The sequence below is a fragment of the Alligator mississippiensis genome, chromosome 5 (assembly GCF_030867095.1).
Source record: "Alligator mississippiensis isolate rAllMis1 chromosome 5, rAllMis1, whole genome shotgun sequence".
In the NCBI taxonomy this organism is placed as follows: domain Eukaryota; kingdom Metazoa; phylum Chordata; order Crocodylia; family Alligatoridae; genus Alligator; species Alligator mississippiensis.
In genome coordinates this window covers 154,080,007-154,106,628 of record NC_081828.1, presented here as the reverse complement: position 1 = coordinate 154,106,628, position 26,622 = coordinate 154,080,007, and the positions used below count along the sequence as shown (strand labels likewise).

General features: G+C 46.0%; 1 protein-coding gene across 2 annotated transcripts in view; it reads left to right on the top strand.

Annotated features, from left to right (window-relative positions):
* WIPF3 (WAS/WASL interacting protein family member 3) overlaps positions 1-26,622 on the top strand; it is a 65,141-nt gene that overhangs the window by 7,082 nt on the left and 31,437 nt on the right. For both annotated transcript variants that reach the window (XM_019498104.2, XM_014603059.3), the window contains exon 3: positions 25,835-25,981. In XM_019498104.2, the coding sequence (XP_019353649.1) occupies positions 25,892-25,981 (90 nt within the window). In that variant the 5' untranslated portion in view covers positions 25,835-25,891. The remainder of the gene's footprint in view (positions 1-25,834; positions 25,982-26,622) is intronic.

Genomic DNA, 26,622 nt, shown 5'->3' with positions numbered 1-26,622 from the left:
GCAATATCAGTCTTGGTAAATGAGGGAGAAGATAAAGGATTGTACAGTTTATACTTTATTTTTATGACAGTGTTCAAGCACAAGCTTCCTTCTGGACTAGTAAAAATGAGCTGGCTTAGTGACATGAAAATTCGCTTTTAAATAAACTGCCTATATAAATTAAAGCCAAAACTAAGATATGATTGTTGAATCACTTTTGAACTTTGTTCCTAGTTATTTATCACATTTGTTTCCAGCACAAAATCACAAAAAGGGGAAGCATATGGCACTAGAACATAATGAACATATTTGGACCTTTGTTCCCTTGGTCTGATTTCCCCCATTAAATGGCAATGAAGATATTTTGCCTTAACTAGCAGAACATTGCTCAATGAGAAGGATATGCGCACTTTAACTTTCCTTGCTGCATATAAAACAAAACTGGCTACTGTTAGATTGTTTGTTCAAGTCAGTTGATTTCTTTTTAGTATGGTTTTATTTATTTATTTATTTTACATATTCTTCTCTGTATAAAATGTGTGCGTCTATTAATGTATGTGAAAATATCTAAGGAAAATACAATGAACACACGAGGTGACCAAGCTTTGTGCACCAGGAGAAGCTGTTTTGGTAATTTTAAAATTGTTAAATTGTAATTGAATTTCAGTCAGAAAATTGCTTGTGCTGCTGCAGACCCATTTCTGTGTTACTTTACAAATGAGATTTTTTTTAAAGATAGCTTCTTTACATTCCAAAGCACTAATACCATTGGTGATTATGAAAATGCCTGTCTATGTTTGTAGTAGTTTAATAGATCGTATTGAAGCTACTCATAGTATGTATAGTTTTGTAGATGCTTATAGTAAAGTATGTGTGTATTTGTGGAATTCAGCTTTAAAAACTTGATTTTAATGAGATTTAGGTCAATAGAAAGATGCATATAAACCTTATCAGGAGCTGAATGAGGCCCTGAGTTAGTATATTTGTATTGGGGTTTTGACATAGCGTATATAGAGTAGAGTGCAAGTGATGGAAATGTGGCTTATTAAGATATCTATCTTGCAAGATAGAAGCTGTTTTTATATTATTACTAGCCAATTGCCCATCAAGAATGATTGGGGGAGACGGGGAGGAGGGGGATGGAATCGGATGGAGTGCCACCACCTAATGGCCAATGTTGCCGCTGTTCTGCCTCTTGCGGGGAGTGTGGTGGGGGAGCCAAGGCCAGTGCTGCTGGCCCTGGCTCCCCCACCCTCTGTCCGGTCCTTGGAATGGCTTCGCAATCATGGCAACATTCCCCCACGCTTGGAACACTCTGATTGGCTGTTTCAGTCAGCCAGTCAGAGTGCGAATAAAGTGTTACAGGCAGACAGACGTAGGCTTTTATGATATTAAAATAAATTTTACTAAGTAGTAAGGAAATTATTTTCTTCAACTAGCTCTATAATCTTGGATGAAGTAGTTCAATAAAAATAGGGCTCTAATTGAGATTATGGCAACTTTGAGAAATTAAGGAAACTTTTAGTGTAGTTAGTTGGCTGAAGAGCTGCAGACCTTGAATATGGGAGAAATTTTGGAATATTTTTAAACCACAGGTGCAAAACCTTCGTATGTCCCAAGCAAGGGGGAAACATATGCATTGAAGGATTCCTGAACTGAAAGGATAAATAACTATCTGGAAAAGGATATTGGACAGGATATTGAAAATGGCTGATCAGCAGAGAAGGATGTCTAGGGCTAGTGTTAGAATTGCCAAAATTCAAGATAATTGTGGAAAAGAAATTAAAATAAATAGCTAAAGGTTGTTCTGCTATATAAATAAGAATTGCAGTCTCAAAGCTGAGTGGATGGGGTAAAAATGGAAGTTAATTTTGGTATGGCCTAAAAGCTAAATGAATGCTTTGGTTCAGTTTTCAGTAAGGACAGTTATATTGAACATGGGGGGCAAAGGCAGAATGGCTAATGGGTATGAAAGTGTGGAAATGGAAATTAGCACAACAGAGGTAGAAACAAAACTCGGAGAGCTCCATGTACTGATTTAAGGAGAACCAAATGTTCTCCATCCCAGAACACTACAAGAATTAGCACATGAAATTACAGGTTGTTTTGTTTTCTTTTTAAACAAATCTAACAACTTTGTGGGGGGATACCATATGATTAGAGAACTGAAAACATAATTGCCTATATTTAAGAAGAGGAATAAAAGGCTATTTAGCCAACTAAGGGCTCATTAGAGTGACTTCAGTAGTAAGAGTTGAGAACAAATTTTGAAGGTAAAAATAATGAAAGGTGGTAGTAAATGAAAAGTAGGATAAAGTGCAGTAAGTTTTTTTTCAAAAGATGGGTAAACCACTCTGTTTCTAGAAAATCAGTTATGAAGATCAGTGGCTATATTTACACATGCAGCAGACATATAAGCAAGTACTAAATAACTGCAGTAACTGGCATTACCACACAATACCATTGCCTCTCAGTTTTTTCCTGACGCTACTGTGCAGTAGCTTGTTTACCACTGCACAGTACCATTGCTGTACGGTTAGTGCTTGGCTACTGCACAGTAGCAATGAGCTATGGCACAGTAGCTCATTGCTGCTGTACCATAGCATCTCGCGTGGATGCATCTAGTAGATCTAATTTTGTTCCAGAAAAAGCATTTAATAGATTTCATAGACATTAGGGGCTGGAAGGGACTTCACAAGATCATCGAGTCCGGCCCCCCTGCCATAGGCAGGAAGTCTGCGGGGATCAAGTGATCCAAGCAAGATAAACATTCAAACACATTGGCGAGCTTGGCAGTGCACCCCCTGGAAAAAGTGCTGCCAACGCTGCGGGTGGTCACCACTCACCACCCCACCCCCTTTGCCAGCAACACTGCTGGCGGCCCCCGATTGCCTCTGGCTGCCACTGGTGGCAGTGTTTGCAGGTGGTTGCCGACCACTGGTGGGCACTCACCCTTCTCCCCCCACCACCGACAGTGCTGCGGCCGCCTATAGGAGCTCCTCACTTGCTGCCACCACACTCCTGCTGCCAACAGTGCTGTCTCCTGCGGGAGCTTACCATACCCCCCCCAGCCTCCATATGTTCATGTCCATGTGCCTTTTGAATGAGTCCAAAGTAGATGCTTGTACCACCTCTGGGGGGAGTCTGTTCCAGACCCTGGACACTAGGACTGTGAAGAAGTTTTTCTTTATGTTCAATCTAAGTCGGCCTTTTAAGAGTTTGTGGCCATTGGACCTTGTTATTCCTTGGTGAGCTCTGGTGAACAACTCTTCTCCCAGATCCTGATGTACTTCTCTTATGTACTTATAGGCTGTTACCAAGTCACCCCTGAGCCTTCTCTTCTCCAGGCTAAAGAGTCCCATGTCCCTCAGCCTCTCTTTGTAAGGCTTGCTCTCTTGACCTTTGATCATATAGTTGACTCTTCTCTGGACGCTCTCGAGCCTATCCATGTCCCTTCTGAACTGGGGGGCCCAAAACTGGATGCAGTTCACCAGCTGCGGCCTCACCAAGGCTGAGTAAAGTGGGAGGATGACGTCCCTGGTTTTGCTAGAGATGCATCGATGAATGCATGCCAGAGTTTGGTTAGCTTTGCCAGCCATGGCATCACATTGGTGGCTAATGTTCATCCTGTGGTCAATCAAAACCTCCAAGTCTCTTTCGGTCATGGTGCTAGTGAGTGTAGTACTGCCGAGCCTGTAAGTATGATGCTGGTTGTTCCTTTCAAGGTCGAGCACCCTGCACTTCTCTACGTTAAATGCCATCAGGTTTTGGTCCGCTCCCCTTGCAAGGATGTCCAGGTCAGTCTGGATCACGCAGGGGGTCACAGAAAGCCATTTGGTAGTGTTGGATGAGAAAGTATTAATTATTACTTATGATTGGGTTATTATCATTATTATAACTCATTATTATTGGATACTTTATTAAGTGAGTTGGAGAAAATGGGGGTAAGTAGAAGAATTGTGAAGTGAGCATGTAATTGCCTGTTAGACAGACAGAAATGAGTTGTTGAAAGGGGATCTAGCAGCCTAGAGGAAGGTAACTGGTAGAGTTTCTCAGCACTTGGTCTGGACTGATATTGTTTATTATTTCGTTAATGACAATAGCACTCAAATTTGGCATATACTGATGGAATTTGTAGGTGCTACCAAGTTCAGAGGCATCATCAATCCAGAGGCAAATGATGGTATCATACAAGGGAAAACTGAATGACCTGATGCTTGGAATAACAGCAACGGGATGAAATTCAGTAGTATAAAATGTAATTTCTTGCATTTAGAGTCTAGGAAAACTTTTGCTAGAATCTGGCAGCTCATCAGTTGGGAAGAACAAAGGAGAAGAAGGACAAAGGACACAAGTTGACTACTGTACAACTGAAAGCCATCAATGTGATATTATTGTAGAAAGACAGATATGGTCTTGGATGCATCAGGCAAGATATTTCTATGACAGTAGGTTAGGGAAGTAATGCCATTGTACTAGGCTGTAGTGGTACCTCATTTGGATACTGCTGGGCATGGAGGGATCAGAGGCTCCCAGTGGGGAGAGCTGAAGGGTTTCCCGTATGAGAGACTTTAAAATCTGTACCCATGATTTCCCTGTCCCTGGCAGGAAAAGCCCATTGGCTTCACTGGAAGCCCCACCTATGTACCTGGCAGGCGCACTGAAGCTGCTGGGTAAGGGGTTTAAATTTCCTGGTGGGGAATACCAGCCCCAGGGTTGTTCTAGGGTGGGAGCCAGCAATCGGATTCCATGGCATAATTAAACGAATGTGTTCCAGGGCTGAAAAGTAGGTCTGCACTGCACAATGGAATGCCTGAGAAGCAGGATAAATTAGCCTAGTTTGAACTCTGTGTTGATATGGCTATACTGCTTCCAGTGTCTGAACTTACTTGAGCATCTCTAAAGGGACCTGCATTGTGCATTGTAGGCATACTCTAAAAGTGTTCGGTTTATTTAGCTTAGCCAAACAAAGGCTAAAAGATATTATGGCCACTGTTTATAAACACGTCAATGGTAAATACCAGGGAGGGAACAAAACTGTTTAAACTAAAGAACAATGTTGGCACAAGAACAAATGTATATCAACTAACCATAAATTAATTTATGTACATTGGAAGAAGGTTTCTAATCGTCAGAAGAGTGTGGTTTTTGGGACAGTGGGGTCAACACCACCCAAGCAGAGCTTGATTGATTTATGGAAAGGATTATATGATGTGGTTTCTGATGACAGCAACCTGATGATGACCCTGAATTCAATGATCCAGGACAGTTCTTCCAGTTCTGCATTCCTAGTGGCCTTTTGTTACATTTGCTACTGCTTTCTTTTTGTCTCTGCACCAGCAAACTAAGCTGAATCTAGTGAAATTATCGATTAGAAAACCCCCACCCCCATCAGACTCCATGACCTGCATGTTGTCCTCTCTTGACATACCACCCACAAGAGAGAAGTATAAAAACAATGGGAACAAGGTAAAACTGAGAAGAGAAGACAGACCGTTGAGGGGAGAGGGCCAAGAACTGAAGAAGAAAATAATGACAGTGTGTGTGGGGGGGGAGGGGGAGAGACTCCCTCCTTTCCAACAAAACAAAGACACAAATCAATAGCCAGAATCAATCCTACTAAAATTCACTCTCCTGACAGTCACAGGCCAGAGGTGCCGGCTGTTTTGAGGGTAGGTGTTGTAGAGCTGTTTCTGGAATTGGGATGCTGATACAGAAGCTAATCAATTTTTTTAGAGAAGGAAAACTGCATTATTTATTCTTCATAAACAGGTGTTTGTTCTAGCCTTGCCTATCAGCATCTCCTATGTTTGCATTTTCAGCCCATATAATAATTTTATTCGATATCATAGATCTGTGTCAGGTCTTCCAACAGCTTCTCTGTCTAGTCTGATTTATTAAATTCTTGCTAACAGTTGAAATCTGAAGCCTTAAGAGACTCAGAGGACCAAATCTTCAATCTCAGAAAACTGTTATTATTTTTTAAGTGAGAACTTTGCCACTGTTAGGAATTCACAACTGATCCTACAAGTCTAAAACATTTAGCCAGGCCTGATTGCTGCTGTTAATTGGTTTGGGAAATACAACTCGCAAGCTATGCTACACATTTCTTGCTACACATGTTGGCAGCTGGCAGGTAGAAGCAGAGGATTTTCTATGAACCAGGGGTAATGACAGGCACAAGAGACAGAAAATAGGAAGTAGGGTAATTGCATAATAGTCAGTGAGACGGATTAGAAATAACCACTGATGTCTGGGAAATAAAATAAGGTTAGGTACACAGAAGTGAAACTGGATGGTACTTGTTGATTGAGTCTGAGTAAATTTGGGCAGGCATAACAGTAATGCTATGGTAAAATAAATGAATACATGATGAATGCATAATGAATACATATACAAGTAGTATTGCAACTTAAGTTGTGTTACCATTTTGTGTTAATCATAGCACTGGTGTTGCTGGAGCCATCCATAAAGCTTGCTGTCCTGAATGTCAAGATATTAGTGACTAGGGACAGACATTACACTTAAACTGATTTAAACCTGTAAGAGAACAGACATTCAGTGCATGTAAACCAGTTTCAAAATGGCTGAATTCAGTTTGAAATAAACCTGGTTGAATGTAGTATCAAACTTAAGTAATTGAGCTCAAACTAGCTTATGCAATGTCTGTCCCAGACCCCTTTCTGGTTTAACTTAAACCTGAGTCCCCCAGCATCCCAGCATGCTCTCTGGACTGGGCTCACTGCTCCAGCCCAGCAGGACTGGCCCCAGCCATCTGCTCCCCAGCCAAGCAGGGACAGACAGGGACGGGGGTCTGGCCAGAGAGGGGTTTAATTCTCTGGTCCCTGTCCGACCAGTAGGGACCTGAGCTGGGTCTGCCGGGCACTCCCACCTTTTGCTGCAGTGCCGGGCCACCATTGGATGCTGGATGGAGGGGGAATAACCCCTGTCCCTGCCCCTTACCTAAGAGGCTCTGTGGGCCGGTGTCTGGCCACGCACCTGCCTTGCTGCTGCAGAGGTGGGAGGGTGGGGCCCTTGATGGGGGCAGCAGCCCCTGTCATAGTATCAGGGAGCAGGAGCCCCTTCCCAGGAGGGGGGCCCCTCTGCAGGGCAGGCAGAGCTGGAGTGGACTCTGCATGGCAGCACCAGGGCTCAGAGAGGCGCTGCTGCCAGGGTCCACAGGAGCTTTTCTAGCTCCACAGTGCAACCCCCCTGCACCCTACACACACACTGGGAAGTAGATGGGCAGGGGTGGGGCAGATGCCAGCCTGCAGAGCCCCTTAGGCGGGGAGGGGCAGGGAACAGGGTTATTCCTCCCTCTGCCCCGAGAGCACTGCAGCAGGCTCTGCCTGCCCCTGCCACCACTGCTGCCACTCACTCTCTACCCGGGCCAAGCAGCAGAATAAGCCCCCTCTGTCAGATGCTGGAAGGAGGGGCCCCCTCCAAGCCCCAGTGCTGCTGCATGCAGTCCGCCGCAGCTCTGCCTGCCCTGCAGCAGGTCCCCCCCTTGCCGGAAAGGGGCTTGCACTCCCTAACACTGTGACAGAGGCTGCTTCCCCCATCAAGAGCTCTGCCTCCTTGATGCTGCACCAGCAGGGTGGGGGCACGGCCAGATGCCAGCCGTCAGTGTCTATTAGGCAGGGGGCAAGGATGGGTGTTATTTCTCCTCCCTCCGGCATCTTGAAGGCTTATTCTGCCGCTTGCCCCAAGCAGGAAGTGAGTGGTGGCAGTAGCAGTCAGGGTGGGCAGACCCGACTGTGGTCCCTTGGAGGCAGTGGGGGTAGAGGGAGGAATAACACCCCCTTGCTGCTCCCTCTGCCTCGGGGCCACAGTAGCGAGTGGGGAGCACCTGGCAGACCCAGCTTGGGTCCCTGCTGATGGGACAGAGAGGGGGAATTAAACCCCTCTCTGGCCAGTTCACTCCAAGCTACTGCCAGGACAGGCCATGCCCCCCTGGCACAGCTTCCCTGCAGCTGAGGGTGTGCTTTAGTGCCCCCGAGCTCCTGGCCTGAGCAATTGCAGGAATGTTCCTGCATTTCCTCAGTCCACAAGGAATGTCTGTACTGTTACAAATCAGTTCAACCTAGGCAGGTTAGACTAACCTGCAAAGATTGAATCAATTTGGGCTCCGGCTTTTTGAATGTCTGTCCCTAGCCAGTGTGGCTGGTTCCTCTGAAGGACCAGATTCAGCAGAAGAAAGGCAAACAAGCTGATCTCTCCCTAGAGACACATTTTGGGGCCAGGCACAACTATGTAGAGTGAAATCATCTTTTCAAGACCTCCTCAGGGAAATCTGAGGGCAGGGTACTGTGATACAGGGAGAGCACGGGGAAGGGGACTTGACTTTAGGAGTCTATTACAGAGCTCCAAACCAAGAGGAACAGCTCAACTAAGAAATCTCTACAGAATTGGCAGAGGCATGGTCACGGAGCATGGTCATCATGGGTGACTTCAACTACTCCAGACATCTCGTGGGATGAGTACTAAGCTAGATCCGATTGCTCACAAAGCTGTCTCACTTGCATCAAGGAGCTCCATCTGACTCAGGAATTCTACGAGCTGACCAGGAGCAAGGCGCTTCTAGGCTCGGCTCTAGCCAAAGGGGACAATCTAGCGAGCAACCTGCGGATTGAAGGGAAACTGGGTGACCGCAACCATGAGGTGATCACTTCCTCTATCCGTGGCAAGCCAGGGAAATCAGCCAGTAGGGTAGAAATCCCTGATTTTAGAAAAGCTGATTTCCACAAACTCCGGAGATTGGTTGGCGAGGCCCTGAGGGACCATGGTCTGAAGAGGAAGGGGGAGTACAAGAAGCGTGGTTGCTCCTCAAGGAAGCAATCTTAAAAGCTCAAAGAAAGTCTATTCCCTCTCTCAAGAAAGGCAACAGAAAAGTTGGGAGACCCCCTTGGCATCCAGTTCCGGGTGCCGTACTTCAAGAAAGATGTGGAGAAGCTCAAGAGAGTCCAGATGAGGGCCACACTTCTGATTAGAGGCCTGGAGACCAAGATGTATGAGGAAAGGCTGAGAGACTTGGGAATGTTCAGCCTGGAAAACAGAAGACTCAGGAGGAACTTGGTTGCTGGCTATAAGTATATCAGGGGTGTACATCAGGGCTTCAGGGAGCATCTATTCACCAAGGCCCTCTCAGGGAGGACAAGAAATAATGTGCTTAAGCTAATTGCAGATCACTTCAGGCTGGACATAAAGAAAACTTCTTTACAAAATGAGTGCTGAGGGTTTGGAATAGGCTCCCCTCAGAGGTGATACAGTCATCCACCCTGGTGATCTTCAAAAAACATCTTGACCATCTTGCTGGGGTCATTTGATCCCAGCAATCCTTCCTGCCCATGTGCAGGGGGGCTGGACCTGATCATCTGTAAGGCCCCTTCCAGCCCCTAACAACTATGAAACTATACCTGAAAGCTTGCCTGTGTCTATACCAACCATACAGTCGGTCCAGGAGAAGATATTGCCAACGAGAATTCTTTTCCTTTGTGTCATCTTTTTAAGTCATTGGGAGTTTTGGCGTTGATTTTTAGTAGGGGCAGGGATTCTTCTGTTGCCTTCAAGTTAGGTGATTAATTTGGGCACAGTACAAATCACTATATTGTATATTCTTATCCTTTAATTGGGTTTTTATAACATTGCCCATGACTGTTTTAGGATCAGTAAAAAATTTGCTTTGTTAAATTAAAAGATAAAAGATGGATAAAACTAATAAAGAGTTAATTAGTATAATGATAGTATATGTACTGTTATTAAATAGCTTAGCTTAGCTTTTCATAGCATCTTTTATCTACAAGTACTAGCATGCCTGCATGGCTATGATGAATGGGAATACTGGATTCATCCTTTCTCCTGCCACGGAAATGTAGCAGCTGTTGAATGGCAATCAGCACAATAGTTTAAGAAATAAAGGGGAGGAGACCATTAAATCTACAGCAAGTAGGTAGGATATAATAGAATTGGCTCGTCCAACATCCTTATTTTGTAAAAAAGCTGTAGCGAGAAATCTTGGCCCAACTGAATTCTATAGGGTCAGGATTTCACTTGGGGGGAATTTAAATGCCTTCAGCTTTTGCATCTCTTAAAACAGGGGCAGGCAATTATTTTGAGTGGAGGGCCGCTTACTGAGTTTTGTCAAGCCATCAAGGGCCTTATGACAGGCAGCCAGGGGCAGATAAACATTAATTTTCTAAATTTTTTAGGGGCCTCGTGGGCCAGATAGAATGGCTTGGCAGGCCGCATCCAGCCCACGGGTCATATTTTGCCCACCCCGTCTTAAAAGGTAATTTTCTCAGTGTCCCCAGCACCCTGCTGTGAAATCAGTCATCTAGTAGCGGGAGGGGGAGGTGTGTCTCCTGCTGAACTACCACAGTGTCCCATGGCACCTGCAGTGGTAAGATGTGCAAGTTCACATCTGGTGCCTCCTAGCTCATTTATATTTTTGAAAAAGAGACTTGTATTTGCCATGTAAGGGCAATATAATAGCAAGGTTTTGACTACGGCTTTATTAGTGGTGAAAAGACCGATTATATGCTTGAGTGGAGCTTCTTGCCATTAGGTCATTGATTCTCAGCTAGGGTGCTGCAGAGTGTCCCTCTAATATTAGCATTATTAGGTGTGCAAACATCTATACCGGATTAATAAGATAAACCCATACATTTCAAATAAGAATCCCCAAAGTTAAAAACATTCTGACCTGTTGTGGTCTTTCTGAGTTCTTGTTGCAACAGAATAATTGATCTTTTCTTTTTGTAGTCAAGAACAAGTGCAAGCTAAAAGCTAGTATTTTGTGAGAGGTGCCTTGTTTAAAAAGGTTGTGAATCACTGCATTAGGGGGACCTGATTATTTAACTTTCTGGGTGTGTTTCTGTAGGAACACTTCTGCGTAGGAATAGGAACATTGTGTGTGCAAGTGTGTACATATACGCGTGTGTGTGTGTATGTGTACACACACACGTATATGTGTGTACACACACACACACACACACACACCAGTGGTGCTCATCTTCCAGCCTATGGAGCCATGGCATCCAGCCTGTGCATTTGGTAACAAGATAATTGGTGGCAGTATTAATTGCCATAGCTCTGGAAGCAGCTCTAGAAGCCATGGGAATTAGCACTGCCATTGTTCCCCTGCTGCCAAACTTCCTAACCTGTGGGGAGCCATGCAGGGCAGATTAAACCCACAGATCAACCCTGTGCTCTGATCCCATGCTGTATCTAGCCCTGCAGGCCAGCCCCATGCCATTCATCCAGCGCATATTCATGGGTGTGTGTGTTGTGTGTATGTATGTTTTCTAACTTTGTCAAAATGTAATTCCCCAGTACAATCTTTCCCCTGGTGCAGAACTGAAAAACAAACAACTTTTTTGGAAAGATAATACAACTTTAAATGAAACTTCAGAGGCTTTGTAGCTTCTAAATTAGACGGCTCAAGTGCTGCTCTTGCTAAAACACTTGGATGATAAAAGCCTTCTTCAGATGTGGCAGTGGCCTTGAACTTTCACTAAACTTGCACTTTCTTTAACTCAGGCCAATGATTAACTTTACTAGCTTAGGGATACAATTCATTATTGCTTATATGTCTAGCACTGAAGCAGAAAGGTGTTTCTCTTTTGAATGCTTCCTGTATACAAAGGGAACTCTTACAAAAAGTTTTATTTTATTGGTGTCAGACTAAATTGCTCTCTCTCTTCCTTCTTTGTTTGGTGGGGAGGAGAGGGGAGGTCTCTGATACAAGTTTATCAACCAGAATGTAATGATTTTTTTCTCCTTCCCTCCTTTAGACAGGAGGGAATCTTTTTGTTATGGAAATCCATCCCGGTTAGTAAGCTTGCTTGCTTGCTTCCTGGCTGTGGGTATATAGGTGCAAATTGAGGCCCTCGGCTTCAACAAAGGAAGCTACACCCCAAAGTAGAGTCATGCCTGAGGAGAGAAGGCAGCATTTGCAACTCCACCTTTGAATGGGGAGAGCAGCTTTAAATTGCAGCCTCAGCTCTATCCTAATCCTGCTGGAGGTGTGTGCCGAGTCAGTGCATCATCTAGGTTTCAATATTATGTCCCTTCCCAGATACATGCTGCTTTTGATCACTACTAGCCAGGCTTCTGATGGAGTGGGAGTTTCAGTGAACTTATCTTTTCCAAGGGCCATATGCCGAGTTCAGTGCTAGGAAAAAATGGTGGAGCTCTTGAGTGGATAAAATACTTGTGAAAATACTTTATACTGAAAGTAAGATTTAGTTTGATTGGTTTATTTAACTGTATTGTAGTATTTTCTATTAAGGCACTAGTTCTTATTTGAGCAGAAGTCTAATGGACTTCAAGAAGAGCCTTTTTTTTCTTTTTTTTACTCTATATTTACACTATTCTAAGTTGCAGTAGTGTAAATATAAAGTAACAGTAAATAAGAGAAGATTTTGTTCCAGTAATTTTGATGGTCTTAGATACTACACATTAGAACAGGGTTGGGCAAAATACGGCCCGCGGGCCGGATGCGGCCCGCCAGCCCATTCTATCCAACCTGCAGGGCCTTTAAAAATTTTAGAAAATTAATTTATATCTCCCCATGGCCACCTGTCAAAGATGACAGGTGGACAGCGGCAGCAGGACCCAGTGGGAGCCTGTGGCTGAGCAACAAGGCTAGCCTGGCTCCACCCAACCCCCAACCCCCTTCCCACCCTCAGCCCCCAACCAGAAGCCTCTGTGGCTTCTGGCCCCATGCCCCTGGAGCTGTTTCTCCTCCCTCTGTCTGAGTGGAAAATAAGGTAAGATTGGCCGGAAGTGGTGGTTGCAGGGAGCAGTGGGGACTGCATGGAGCGGTGCAGTGGCAGGGGGGCTGTGGGGAGCAGTGGAGGAAGTGGCAGCTGCGGGGACCGGCGGGACCCACGTGGTGCAGAGCAGGCGGCAGAGCCACAGCAGGCAGTGGAGCCATGGTGGTCCCCGGCAGGCAGCAGGGCCACGGCAGGCCCCAGCAGGCAACGCAGTGGGCCCCGATGGGTGGCAAGAGCCGTGGCCGGGCCCCAGTGGGTGGTGGGGCTGCAGTGGGCCCCGGGAGGCAGCAGAGCCATCGTGGGCCCCGGCAGTTGGTGGGGTTGTGGTGGGTGGTGGAGCTGTAGCAGGTGGCGGGCCCCAGTGAGCGGCTGGAGCCAGTGCGTGGCAAATCCACAGCAGGACCCTGCAGGTGCCGGAGCCACAGTAGGTGGTGGGACCTGGTAGGCGGTGGAGGCCCAGTGGCAGTGGCCCCACAGCAGGCCCCTGCAGGTGGCACAGCAGGCCCCAACAGGCAGCAGAGCCACAGCCAGGCCCTGGTGGAGATGTGGGGAGGCGACGGGCCCCAGGAGGCGGCAGAGCCACAGCAAGAGGTGGTCCCCAGTGGGTGGCAGAGCCGCAGCTGGGCCCCAGTGGGACCTGGTGGGCAGCAGAATCGCTGTGGGTGGTGGGCCTCAGTGGGTGGCACAGCTGTGGCCAGGTGGAGGCAGGATCTGGCTGGCAGCAGAGCCCCAGTGGGTGGTGGTGGCGCAAGCGCTGTGGGCCCCAGTGGGCAGCATAGCCGTGTGGGGCTCTGGCAGCGAGTGGCAGGGTTGCAGCAGGCGGCGGAGTCACAGCGGGGCTGCAGCAGGCAGTGGGCCCCAGTGGGGGCCGTGAGGAGCACTGCAGGAAACGGGGGGACTGCAGGGAGCAGTGGGCAAGCCTGCAGGAGGGAATGCAGGGAAAGTTGGTGGCAGGCAGAAACATGGAGCCTGTGCAAGTGCCCTGGGACTGGCAGAGACCCAGGGTTGGGTTGTAGAACCACAGAGCCTGGGCATCGGGTCTGCCTGGCTGCATTGTGTGAGGTTCACATGCAATATGTTAGAGCTGCACGCTATGGAGCTGGCAGCCCAGCGATGGCTCTCTCTCTAAGCACACACCCAGCCACCATACCCACACCCATACTGCGAGTGCATGCACGCACACTCTTCCCAACCACACTGCCACTTATACCCCTTTGCTGCCCAAACAAAACACACAGTAGGACTGTATTTTAAGCTATTATGCAGCAACCTCTAGATACACTTTTTGTAAACACAGAAATCAGTAGAAAAATATTTTTAAATTAAATTAAAATAGGTTATAGTATAAGTTTTTTGTGTGTGTGTGTGTGTGTATATATCTTTTTCAGTTTCCAGATCACAGCACCCTTCCTTCCAAAAGGAGTACTTCCAGGGCAAAGAGAGGGACTTCCAGTGGCAAAGGTCAGGGGCTAGGAGGCCAGACTTCCGGTCCCAATATGGCAACCAAGGGCGGGGCAACTGTCAAGGGCTGGGCTACCTGTGCGGCCCTCGACAGCTTCCCAAAATTTGGTAAGTGGCCCTCCGCCCAAAATAATTGCCTGCCCCTGCATTAGAAAATTAAAATGATATGTATTGTAAGGCAAGACCTTTATCTGTCAAACCATATGAATACACATGTGGAGCTCAATATACATGTTAAAAAGGTATCTTCGGATGTGGTATTTACCTTTCTGTTGAGTTGTATCTAGTCATGAAACTGTTGTGATTTTTTTTTATATTGTTTCCTTAAATTGTGAAGCACTCTGATATCTGTAGTGACTGGCATCTATTTTGTGTTGAATGTGGAAAGAGATTTTTTATTATTATTTCCTCTTTAGTTCTCTAGAAGGTAATTCAGACTGAAAATGTCAGTTTGTTGTTTGTGCATGATGAAACATAACATCTGGGGTTTAAAAATTTAATGGTTAGGCTTCTGTTGGAATTAAAATCTGAAATGATAAATTCTTAACAGAGAAGCATATTCCAAAGTGTTTGCAGTTGTGGTTCAATGATAGCCAAATTCATCTTGCTGTGGAATGTGTATATGTTTTCTTTTGGTTTTGCCTCTTTAGTTTCTGTGCATCTTCTGTGTTGCCTTTGTGACATTTGTGGTGCACCTGTACCCGCCATTTCAGCTGTTCTTTAGTGATGTTTGACAGGAACATGTGGTGGAACAGTTAATCATATTGTCTGTTTTCCAACCATGGAAGATGGCTTTTAAATGCTGGTTATCTACTATATTTTTATTTTCCTCATTTAATTTTCCATTAAAGTATGAAGATTCTTACATTGACTATGATAACAAGTCGAACTCAGAATAGTTCACTTAAATTGAAGCATAATAAAAGAAAAAGAAAATATTAACTCTGTTTCTAATAAGTTTTCACTTGAAACTCATTAAGAGTATTGGCCGCATTTACTTTATTTTTCCTTTGTTAATCAACAGATCGAACATATGACATCCGTTGTATCATCAGATTTTCCATGTATTTACAGAGGAACTGATGCTGTCTCTCAAACTCTTCCTGGCTTCTAAAGTGTTAGTTATAAAACAAAAATAATATTGCCTTGCAGTTGAATTGACTAACTCAGACTGTTCTAAACAGTTATTCCTTGGTTATATTTTCAGACTGACTGAAAGTACCTGACTTTAATGCTGTTTGTATTGTTATGTCATGGAGAATGTACAGTATAGGAATCTTCTAAAATAATTTTGTGCTATATGAGCAACGATGCTATACGTTGCTAATGGTAGAAGATAGCCCTCTTTTCTACACCTAGTGTAGTGGTACATGAAATGTAGCATTTAGTTTCAAGTGTCTCATTGCTGGAAAGATATTGACAAATTGATAGCTTTCAGAGAAAAAAAAATGTTCAGGTTTGGAAGGCTGTTACAGGGGGAAAGTTTGAGGCTGCTAAATAAGTGTGGCTGGTGGGTGCATGATTCTGGGTTGTGATTCTACAAGTATTTCACAGATGCAGATATGAAAGAGTTACAGTACACAAAGGTACAGCTAACAGCAGTAGGATTATATTGAGAAAGGGGAAAAAAAATAGCCTGAATATCAGAAATCTATTCTAATCATGAGGAGTATTAGATTATGACAGAGCTTCCCGAGGGAAGTAATACAAGCCTTATTATTTGGGACACTTAAAATTAGACTGCCCAGAATGCGAATAAATGTACAACCATGCTTCAGTAGGGAGCCATACTAGTAAATCCTCCATGCTCTGAATTCTGCCGTTTCTGGGCCTGCTTCTGCAACACTCAAGCCCTCTGTGCCTACACAAACATGGCCATCACAGTTTCTTCTTTTCCTCCTCCCACAAATACCGTCTGTTTCACCCTTGGAGTTATTCCCAGAGATGACTCGGTTCCCTTCTACCTCAATTTAAAAATATGCATATTTAAAATCACCTTACCCCCGCATTCCTGGACTAACAGTAGTTGGAAAGGGAGAGGGATTACACAGATCCAGTACCTTTACCGTTTAAATAACATTCCAAAGAGTTTAAGAAATGGAGGGGAAAGTGTACAGGGTTTAAGTGCATAACCTTGGGACTGAGAAAAGGTTATGTCAGAGGGTCGGCAACCCCCAACATGCATGCCAGAGCATGGCACATGAGGCCATTTTGCCCAGAATGCCACAGCTGGCCCAGGCTCTGGGAAGCTGCTGCTGGCTGCAGAGCCCAAGCTGCTCACAGAAGGCAATCGGGAGGCTGCAAGCCCTGCTGCAAACAGCCCAGGCTCTATGGCAGGCAGGAGTGTCTTGAAGCCTGATCTGGTTGTGTCAGGCACCTGGGAGGCTGCTGTCGGTGCAGTGAGGTCTGGGCCTCCCAGCCCAGCTCTGTGGCCAGTGGCAGCTGCATGTACACCTCAGGGTTGACAGTGGGGAAGGGGCTGGGGTAGCGCAACCCCAGCCTCTCCCCTGCTGTCTGAATGGAGGCATGCATGCACCTGCTGCCAGCAGCAAGCTGGGCTGGGGCTCCACAGACCTTGGTGCAGCTGTTTGCAGCCTTCCTGCCACCTGCTGTGAGCAGCCCGGGATCTGAAGTGGGCAACAGGGGCCTGTCCAGAATCTGGGCTGGCTGTGCCAGGCAGCCAAGAGACTGCAAGCTGCTGTGCCAAGGTCTGCAGAGCCCCTGCCCAACCAGTTGCTGGTTGCAGGTGTACACGTGCCTCTGGGTGGATGGTGGGGGAGGGGCTGGGGTTGAGCTGCTCCAGCCCCTTCCCTGCCGTGTTCCCCAAGGTGTGTGTGTGGTCGTCACCGGCCACAGAGCTAAGCCAGGGCTCTGGACCCCAGTACAGCTGTTTGGAGCCTTCCCACTGCCTGTGGTGTGCAGTCTGGGCCCCATGGCCAGCGTTTACTGCATGCATGCCTTGGGGTACGTGGTGGGGAAAAGTCCAGGGCCTCTCCCTGGCCCTTCCCCCATCATCTGCCTGGAGGCATGTGTGCACCTGCCAACAGCAATGAGGATCGGGCCACTCACAGCTCCCTGTCATCTGCCCCTGGCATGCCAAGTCAAGGCATGGGTTGAGGTTTGCATATTTTTGGCACTCCAGCGAAAAATGTTGCTGACCTCTGGGTTATGCCTTTACCTAAACTCAGTGTGAACAAGGCTCACTAACTACCAGAATAGCCTACTGTAAGCTTTTTGCATCTCCTTAAGGCTCTCTCCCTTGTTTTTCAGAGTCCCTTATTCCTCTGGTAATAGCAATATAATTGACAGGATATAGTCAGTTCAAGGCTTCTTTTTAGAAACTTTGAAATTGACAGCTTCTATTCAATTTCACCAGTTATGTGATTTATGCAATTATGTAACAGGGTAGATACACTGTGGCTAAAGAGTTCCCATGCATTTAAACTGTTTATACACTTAGATTGCAACATTGGTTATCTACATATTAGTTAAGTAATGGGCAAAAAACTGGGACTTGAGTCTTGTTATGCAGTTAAACAAAGTATGCTCTTGTTCAGTCTGCACATAAATGGAGTACATTGTATGGGATAGTGTTTAAAAAACATTTATGAGACTGGAAGCATCATGAGGTCTGAGAAGAGAATGAGTGCCCACCTTGTGATATATGATTATTAATTGCATAGCATTTTCTTTATTGTTTTATGTTATCAATTTCCACAGCTGATAAGCACATTACATTTTTAATTCTGAGTCTATCCTGTTATATGGGGATTCATGACCAAGGACTTCCTTCAAGTTGCCATCTGTGAGCAGAAAGAAATATTTAGCCACGTTAGTCAGAAGTCAAGCAGAAAAGCAGAGTAGATGTCGTAATTTTGTATGATTCTACGATGTTCTTATGCTCTATTGCTCTTTTTATATAATTATATGTGTGTGTTCCAGTTAGTCTATAAGGTGCACATCTACCTTACTTTCTTCAAGCTGTCATCTAAAGATATAGGTGTTGATTAATTCACAGTCTGGGGAAAGATGCAAGTATCCCATCTTTAAATAAGGTGTTAAGTTCTGCAAATATACATCTAAAACTGAAAGATCTTATTACTTTATATTAAAAGAACATGATGTACTAAGGACACAATAATTAAGATAAGCAGACAAAAAGTTTGCTTGCTTTTATTTGGCATTTCCTGTTTATTAGCATTAGAAGATCATGCAGTATTTGACTAAACCTGAATATTACATTTCCCTGATAAGATTTCCATCTCAGCCTTCACTTAAGAGTAGGCATTCTTTTGTATCTGCCTTCCTAGCACTAATACTTCTGCGCACAAAAACATAACCTGCACCTCTGAAGTGCATTTGGATAAACAGAAATTTCATATGCAGAACATGGACTGTTTATCTGCACCTACTAGTAATAGTTCTGGAAAGCTGTGAAGGTAATGGCTATTGTGTACAAGATGATGGTAAGGTCACACCTTAAGGCTAGGGACAGAAGTTACGCACAAACTGGTTTAAGTGATCAGAAACTGGTTCAAATCTGTAACACAACAGAAGTTCAGTGCACTTAAACTACTTTCAGTGGCTAAGTACAGACAGTCAAAAAGCATGAGGCTGAATCAATTCAGTCTTTGCAGGTTAATCTAAACTGCACAGATTAAACTGAAACAGAAGTGAAGAGACATCTACCTTTGATTCAGGAAATTCAACCACATGCCTGCAATGGTTCAGGCCAGAAGCTGTGGGGGGTGCTAGAGCACAGCTCTGGCTGTGTGTTCACTTCCTCTTCTTGCTGCCTCTGAGGTCTGTGAGATTTGTTGTCCACAATCAGAACAGCAGGAATTTGCAGGGTTGCTCATCAGTTACTTTTCCTGCTTCCAGGTGCCTGTGGGATTTGTAGTCCACAGTTGCAGCCAGCAGTCAATTTGAGTGGGGGTAAGGGGTGTTTAACACCCCTCCCTGGCCCCAGACCCCAGCTGGGGTTTGCCTGGTGGGGGCAGTCCCTTCCCCCACCCCATAGACTGGGTTGCATCCCCAGCTGGGCTTGCCTACCCTGCTTTCCCCCCTCCACTCCCCCCATCAGCCAGCCCTTACTGTTCCAGCTAGGGAGCAGAAGGGTGGGGCCAGCCCTGCTCTCTGGAACAGACAGCACAGCACAGCTCAGCCCAGCCCAGCCCAGGACTGGAAAGTATGCTGGGATTTAACTTGAAGAAGGAAGGAGTCTGGGACAGAAGTTTCATAAAACAGTTTGATCCAAATCAGTTAAGTCTGATATTACTGTCACACCCACACACACTTGGGGCTGTGTGGTGTCAAGCGTCTTCTGGTTTTATTTTGCTGTATATCTTGTTTGTGTTGTATATTTTGTTTCCTCTATGACTGGAGAGGCTTGCTCTCCCATCGCTCCCCCACCCCCTTATTGTGTCCAGACCCTTTGTCTTAAGATTTCCTCAACTGAACTGGTGGAACCAGTTTGGTGACTCTGGCCCCTTCACCAGGGGTTGCCGACCACCTTTGAATTGATTGGTCTGCAGACCACCTTTGAATTGAGATCCCCTGCAGAGCCTGGGGACCAGCCACAGCTGCCTCCAGGGGAGATGATGCCACTGCCACCTCTGTTTCTCCCCATAAACTCTGCTCTGTGACAGTTTGGTTAGGATGAACCCAGCAGAGGATACACACCTTACCATATCTCTTTAGGTAACCTGGGATACATTCCAGAGGGAGGCGGGAAACATGCTCCCTCTGCCTACGTGACTGGCATCACGTACCTGGGTGAGGGGCTTGCTCCCTGGGGAGCTAGGAACTGCCAGTCTGCCCACCAACTAGTGATGCATTTCAGTTGGTTGGCTGACTGCCAACAGGCGCTGGCCTCCATTGGACCAGGTAAATGAGATCACAAGTCCTTATAACTTAAGTCCTTATAATTTAAGGACTGCCCAGGAGTGAGGAGCAGCAGCCATGAGGAAGTCTCAGAGAGAGAGAAGAGCTGAACCATCTGAAACTTGCTCTCTCTCTCAGAACTCATGATCAAGGAACTGCCTGCCTCCAGAGGGAATCTCCACCTGCCTTTGGATGATACTTGTGAGTAAGCTACCTGAGATCTAACTAGATATATAGCTTGCAGTAACTCAGATGCGTGATCAAAGGCTACCCAGCCATGCCAGTTTGCTCTATGGGATTTCTCTGATATTGCTCTATCATGTACCCTATTCCAACCCTACCCCTTGTAACCAATAAAGTTCTCCTTTGTACCTAGTGTGGGAGACTTATTGGGAGTGGGTCTAGATTATGCCTTGGGGTCCCTTTGGTTCGGCTGACTAAGGGAGACCACTGCTTGTCCTTCTGACTGAGGGAAGCATCCCAAGTTCTTGAAGTGAATCAAGTACCCTCGAGGGCTTCTAGGCCTGTGTTTTCCCAGGTGCGCAGAGCCAGAATCAAGCCCAGCTCTGGGCGGTGGCAGTGGAACCCCCAAGCTAGGGGGTGTGCTCCAGGAAGGGGGTTGGCCAGACGTGAGGTGCCCCCAGGAAGGCACTCAGAGCCTGGAAGGTGGTCGGGCGCAGTGAGGTGGGTGGCTCAACGCAGGAGCGCCCCCTATTGACCCGCCACACAGGGCTCCCCATCAGACCCCACTGCCGCCCCCTGCTCCCCCCCCCCACACCCCCACGTGAGAATCTGGAAGCATGGGGTCCCCTGCAGAGCCTGGGGATCAACCACGGCTGCCTCCAGGGGAGATGATGCCACCTCCGCCTCCCTCTCCGTCCCCAGTGCTTGCTCTCTGCCCACCTGGCTCTGCCCTCTGCTCCGCTCTGCCCTCCCCCCCCTTTGCAGCGCTCCATGCCTGCTTACGCAGAGGTAGGAGCTTGGTGCAGCACCAGAAGGAGCCGTGACAGCACTAGCTCTGACCCACCCCGTTGGCACAGCGTACTGCAAATATTCAAATCCGTGAACAGTGAATTTGTGAATAGTGAGGATTTCCTGTATAGCTGAAACTACATGTTCTGGCTTTGGCCATAAGCCTGGGCCCTTTTTGCTGTTTCACAGCTGCTGCATTTCAGCCCACCAGTGTGGGGCTGAACCCCAGCCATATGTTAGCTGGCAGACTTGGGCCAGGGGGAAGCCCTGGCACTTCTTGTGGCTTATTCAGACCTCAGTGCTGTATAAGCTGGGTTGGCTTTTTGGTGCTGAGTCCAGGCCCAGTGAAATAGGCCTGGGCCTTCTTTTGTCCCTTTTGCAGTTTATGCCCCAACCAAGCGCTGTGGTTGGGCACTAGTCCTAGTTCAGGTCCAAGCCAAAATAGGCCTGGCCCCGCTTTTGCTGTTTCCTAGCTGTTAGGTCTCAACCTAGCAGTGTGGCTCAGACTATATCTCCAGGCCTATGCCAAGTAGGCCTGGCACTCTTTTGTTGTATATTCAGGCCCAGGTGCAGGATAGGCCTGAGTCCCCCTTTTATTGTTTTACAGCAGTTGTGTCTCAGCATGGCTGTATTGCTGAGACCCACTGTACGTTTGTTTGCTGTATGTCTGGACTGGGCACATTTTGGGCCTGATATATGTTGCTTTTGTGTCTCTATGTCCTGACCAATGCAGTGTGGTTGATGCTGGTTGCTGTTCAGGCCCTTTTTGCTATTTGGCTGGCTTTTCTCTGAGTTCTTGCAGTTTTTTGCCCAGAAGTGCTGGGATTAGGACTAAATACTTTGGGGTTTGACTTGCTGATGAAAACTGCAGTTCACCCCTCAAATCCACCATGTGGAAGTGAGGATCAGCATTACAGTTTCACAGGGAGCAACAAGGGGCTCTTTGGCATAAGGACCTATACTCTTTAGCAGCTCCCTGCAGTGCAGTGGACCCACAAAGCAGTTTATTGGACTCTCTGGTGTGGGCCCCCCTTTCCAGCCCATTGCTGAAGGGCAGGTATAGGGGCATAGACCTCCAGAACTACCCTTTGGTGAGTCCCAAATCCCAGACTGCCTGGGTATGGGTAAAGAACCCCACAAAGAGGGTGTTACCTATAAACTTTGACTTGTAGTTTGTAGTGTTTTAAAAAAACTGGGTGGAGGCTCAAGCCAAGGTATAATATATTTAGTACCCCCTAAATGGCACCCAGCCCTTGTTGCTGCTGACAGGTGCTCAGCAGAAGGATTCAACCAGATTTATCTAAAACCAGTTTCAGGCATTTTGAAACTGGTTTATGTGCACTGAGCTTCTGTAACCAGTTTCTGATCACTTAAGCTGGTTTATGTGTAACTTCTATCCATAGCCAAAATGGCTGAAACTGATTTTAGATAAACCTGGTTGGATGTAGTATGAGACTGAAGTGATTTAAGTTAAACCAGTTTATGGAACTTCTGTCCGAGACCCCTTCCTGGTTCAAGTTAACTCGCAGTCCCCCAGCAACTCAGGATGCTTTGCAGCCCGGGGCTGTGCTGTCTGCTTCAGTGGAGCAGGGTTGGTAGCCCTGCCCTTTTGCTCCACCTGGCTGAGAATTGGGTGGGGATGGCAGACCTGGTTCTGGACCCCAGCCAGGGTCTGCCTGGCAGGGATGCAGCAGTCTCTGACAGGTTTATCTCCACTCCCAGCTGGTCACTCTCCCCATACCGCCCCTATCTCCGCTTAAGTGTTGAGTGGGGAAAAACCTGCTGGGCTCCACTGCCCCTGCCAGGCAGACCTCAGCTTAAGTCCTGTGCAGGTGGGGAAGGGGGTTTAAACCCCCCACCCCTCCCCTCTGTCTTAGCATGCTGACTTGAGCCAGCATCTGGCTGGTGAAAAGCTAGGCAGAGGATGCTCTGCTCCTGCCAAGCAGACCTGGCTGGGGTCCCATGTGAATGGGGAAGGGGTTTCAAACCCCCTCCCTCCCCTCTGCCTTAGTGTGCTGGCCCAGGCTAGTGTCTAGCCATGCCCCCTCCCTCCACTCCCCTCAAGTAGAGAGCAGGGGAAAAGCCTGTCTGGAGCTGCTTCCCGCCCTCCCCCCTCACTCCCCCCCTCGGCAATTATTTTGGGCGGAGGGCCACTTACTGAGTTTTGTCAAGCCATCAAGGGCCACATGACAGGTAGCCAGGGGCAGATAATATTAATTTTCTAAATTTTGTGGGGGTCCCGCAGGCCAGATAGAATGGCCTGGCAGGCTGCATCTGGCCCACGGGACACATTTTGCCCACCCCTGACCTAGTAGATAGTAAAATTCCATTTATAGATATGCTTTTATATGGCTTAATTGAGGTAAGTAGTCATACTGTAGCAATGGCTTCATGTGTAGCAAAATAATGGAGGTGAAATAGTAGCGAGGCTGTTATCACCGGAAAACTCAGAGCTAGGGGTAGACATTGCAGCCAGCCATGCTGCAACCCCAGGTGTCATGGCACATTAGTTTCTTTGGGGTAGCATGCTCAGTATGCCATACTTAGGGCAACTTATGGAGGTGCCCCACTAGCCCTTGGGGGCTGCCTAGTAAACACTTGTGTACTCTTAGCTTTATAAAATATGTTACTAGTGTAATGTGTAGAATGAAAATGTGTGACTATTCTAGGTGTAAACTTAGAGTCGCAACAAGAAAAAGAACAAGCGATTCCCATCTTAATTCTTACAAGCTGTCTGATAGGAAAGGCACAAAGTTGCTTGGACCCTACGCACGTGCTGCTTGTCCATCCTTCTTGTAGTAGGCAAATCAGCACTGGCCTGCAGATCCCCAGTGGACAGACCTCCACCTTCTTTGGGTTTTTTTTTTTAGATGTTCTTTAACCTTATAGAAATGTTGTCTCTATGTCACATGCTGATAGGTTGTTTCCCAGGGCCTTCTGTCACCAACAGCCTACTTCCATGCTGGAATCTTGTCTTTGAAACATAGCCTAAAAAGGCCTGATCTTATTCATGGCCACCTGGTAACTGCCTGCTGTTTATGCTTCCTGTTTCTTTACTGAAAGCCAGTGCCCTCGTATGCCATAATTTTTTCCATTTCATTTGGCACAAGGTTGTGCAACTCAAACTTTATTGCGAGCCACTTGCAAATTTATTTTTCTAGTGGAGGGCTACCACTGTTGGGACTGGCTTTGCGCCCTCAGCAAGTTTGCAAATGGGAAAGTGTACCATACATCCAGGTACATGCACACATTAATGAATTACTGCACGCTGTGGACACAGAGCTCACTGGTTTGCTTTTCAAGTTCCATTTCCTTTAATAAAATGTTTTAATAAAGAGTTATGCTGAGGAGCTGGATGCTGAAATGAACACCTACCTTAACCAGCATGTAGTCCATGTTCCCCGTCCTACTCATGCTGGATGAGTATGTTGGTACTGCTAGTGAAACAGCAGGGTTGCTACATTGGTGTATACTTAAAAGACTTGGTTTAATTTAATTTCTACTTGCCAATAAAAAAGTAGAGGGCTGAATTCTTTGATACTGATATTGAAGATCTGGTCTCAATATATTCCTAGTCTCTTGTAGATTCATTATGTAATTTAAATGAAATGTTAGTGATGTTTCTTTCTTTCTTTTTCTTTTTTAGTAACCACCTGACCTCAAAAGGCAGGCTGCATGAATGTCAAAAGAGCACATTACAGTTGTAGTTTCTGGAGAGGATAATAACAGTTGGGGGTGGTCCTGCTTTTGATCTGGTGGTTGGACTAAATGACCTCCTGAGGTCCCTTCCAAACCTTATTTTCTATGATTCTATGAATAGGTAGAGCTGCAAGTTTTAATCTCTCATGAGAGTGCTTTTAGCAATATCCTAAACCTCCATGGTCTTTCTGGCAATTACACCATTAAACTGAAGCCAGCTAGGAATTTTGGGATATGATAATCCATTTCTGCTAAGAGATGATAATAGAACTTGTCTACAGTACCTCAGTGATGCTCACAGACTGCAACTGTTGGAAGCCACATACCCCAAAATGAATTGTGATCAACCGAGAGCTAGAGCCTATATTTATTAATAATTATTTGTACAGTCCATAATCATTGTGCTCCCCCAGGACCCACAGTTCTTTATTGTAAATTCTTACTTTCTGCCCCCCTATTAGAAGACATGGAAGCCTTTTCTTATTCAGCATGTTCTGAAAATAAAGTGATAAAAAAAAAGATTGATACTGTTCATTTCTGACTTTAATGCTTGAAATTTCTTGGCCTTCATGTGCTGTCCTTTGGCAGTAGTACTACACTTAATGAAACTTTAATCTGGAAAATTATTTCTTCATTTATTATTAAATCATGTCTTTTTCATGTTGGACCAAATCCAGATCTTACAAAGTTCTTACTCTCCTTAGAACAGCAAAACTGTCATTAAAGTCAATGGAGTTTTTGTCCCAGTAAGGGCTTTGATATTTAGTCCATTGCAATTTTGTTCTCAACATAATTGCATTTCAAGGCCATGGGCTAGATTAATGTAAGGCCTGATAGTTAAAGCTGGACAGGTTGGCATCTATACATTTAGAATTCATGGAACTTGTCCAGCTCTGAGCTTGCTCTTTAGATGAATGTTATCATCAAATAGCTGTAATGAGGATGTTCATACTGTGGCTTTAGAGGCAGTACTGTACAAAAGTCTTCAGTCTGCTGAGAGCTAACAATCTGTCTATTCCTCCATTTGCAATGTGCAAATACATTCTTATTATTTTTTATTCCAGGACCGAGAATTTGGCTATAGCCTCTCCTGTAACGGAGTGAAGTGAGAAACTGGACAGATGCCTGTGCCGCCGCCGCCGCCGCCACCACCACCACCTCCTCCCCCTCCACCACCACCAGGACCACCTGCTTCTGGCGGGCCACTTCTGGTAAGGCCACTTTTTTCATTTTAATAGGTTCAACAAGATAAGTTTAGCCAATCTAGTGCTCCAGCAGCAGTCAGAGCCTGAAATATTTAGGGGATAGCATTTGAGGAAAGAAGGTAGAGCAGTAGTTCTATTGACTTATTTAAGTGAGAGTATGTGTGTGTGTGTGTGTGTGTGTGTGTGTGTGTGTGTGTGTGTGTGGTATTTGTAGCAAGAAGGAAGACCTGTAGCTTGTTCTATTGACTTTTTGCCCTTTTCTCATTTAAGGGGGGTGTGCTTCCCAGATCTAGGAGAGCTCATTTTTATATTGGTAATGCAGAGGTAGAGAAACTATATTTCTCCTTTTGTTTATTTTGTTTGCATTAGGCTTGCTGTGTTTAATTTTTAGGTACTTTTCTTTCTGGGTCATCCCAGCTTCCTGGGGATACAACGTGATATACTTTTGTATGTTAGTGTGAACAGTTAAAGCCTGTCCCAGATTGCCCAGTTGCATGTTATCAAGTAGAACACATGCCCTTGACAGCACATCTGCAGTGAGTGGGTGATGCTTGGCTAGATTTTCAGTGTTATTGTATTTTGGTACCTTCAGAAATAATTATTGCATCCATGGTGATGCATTTGAGTGCTTTCTTGTATGTTGCAGT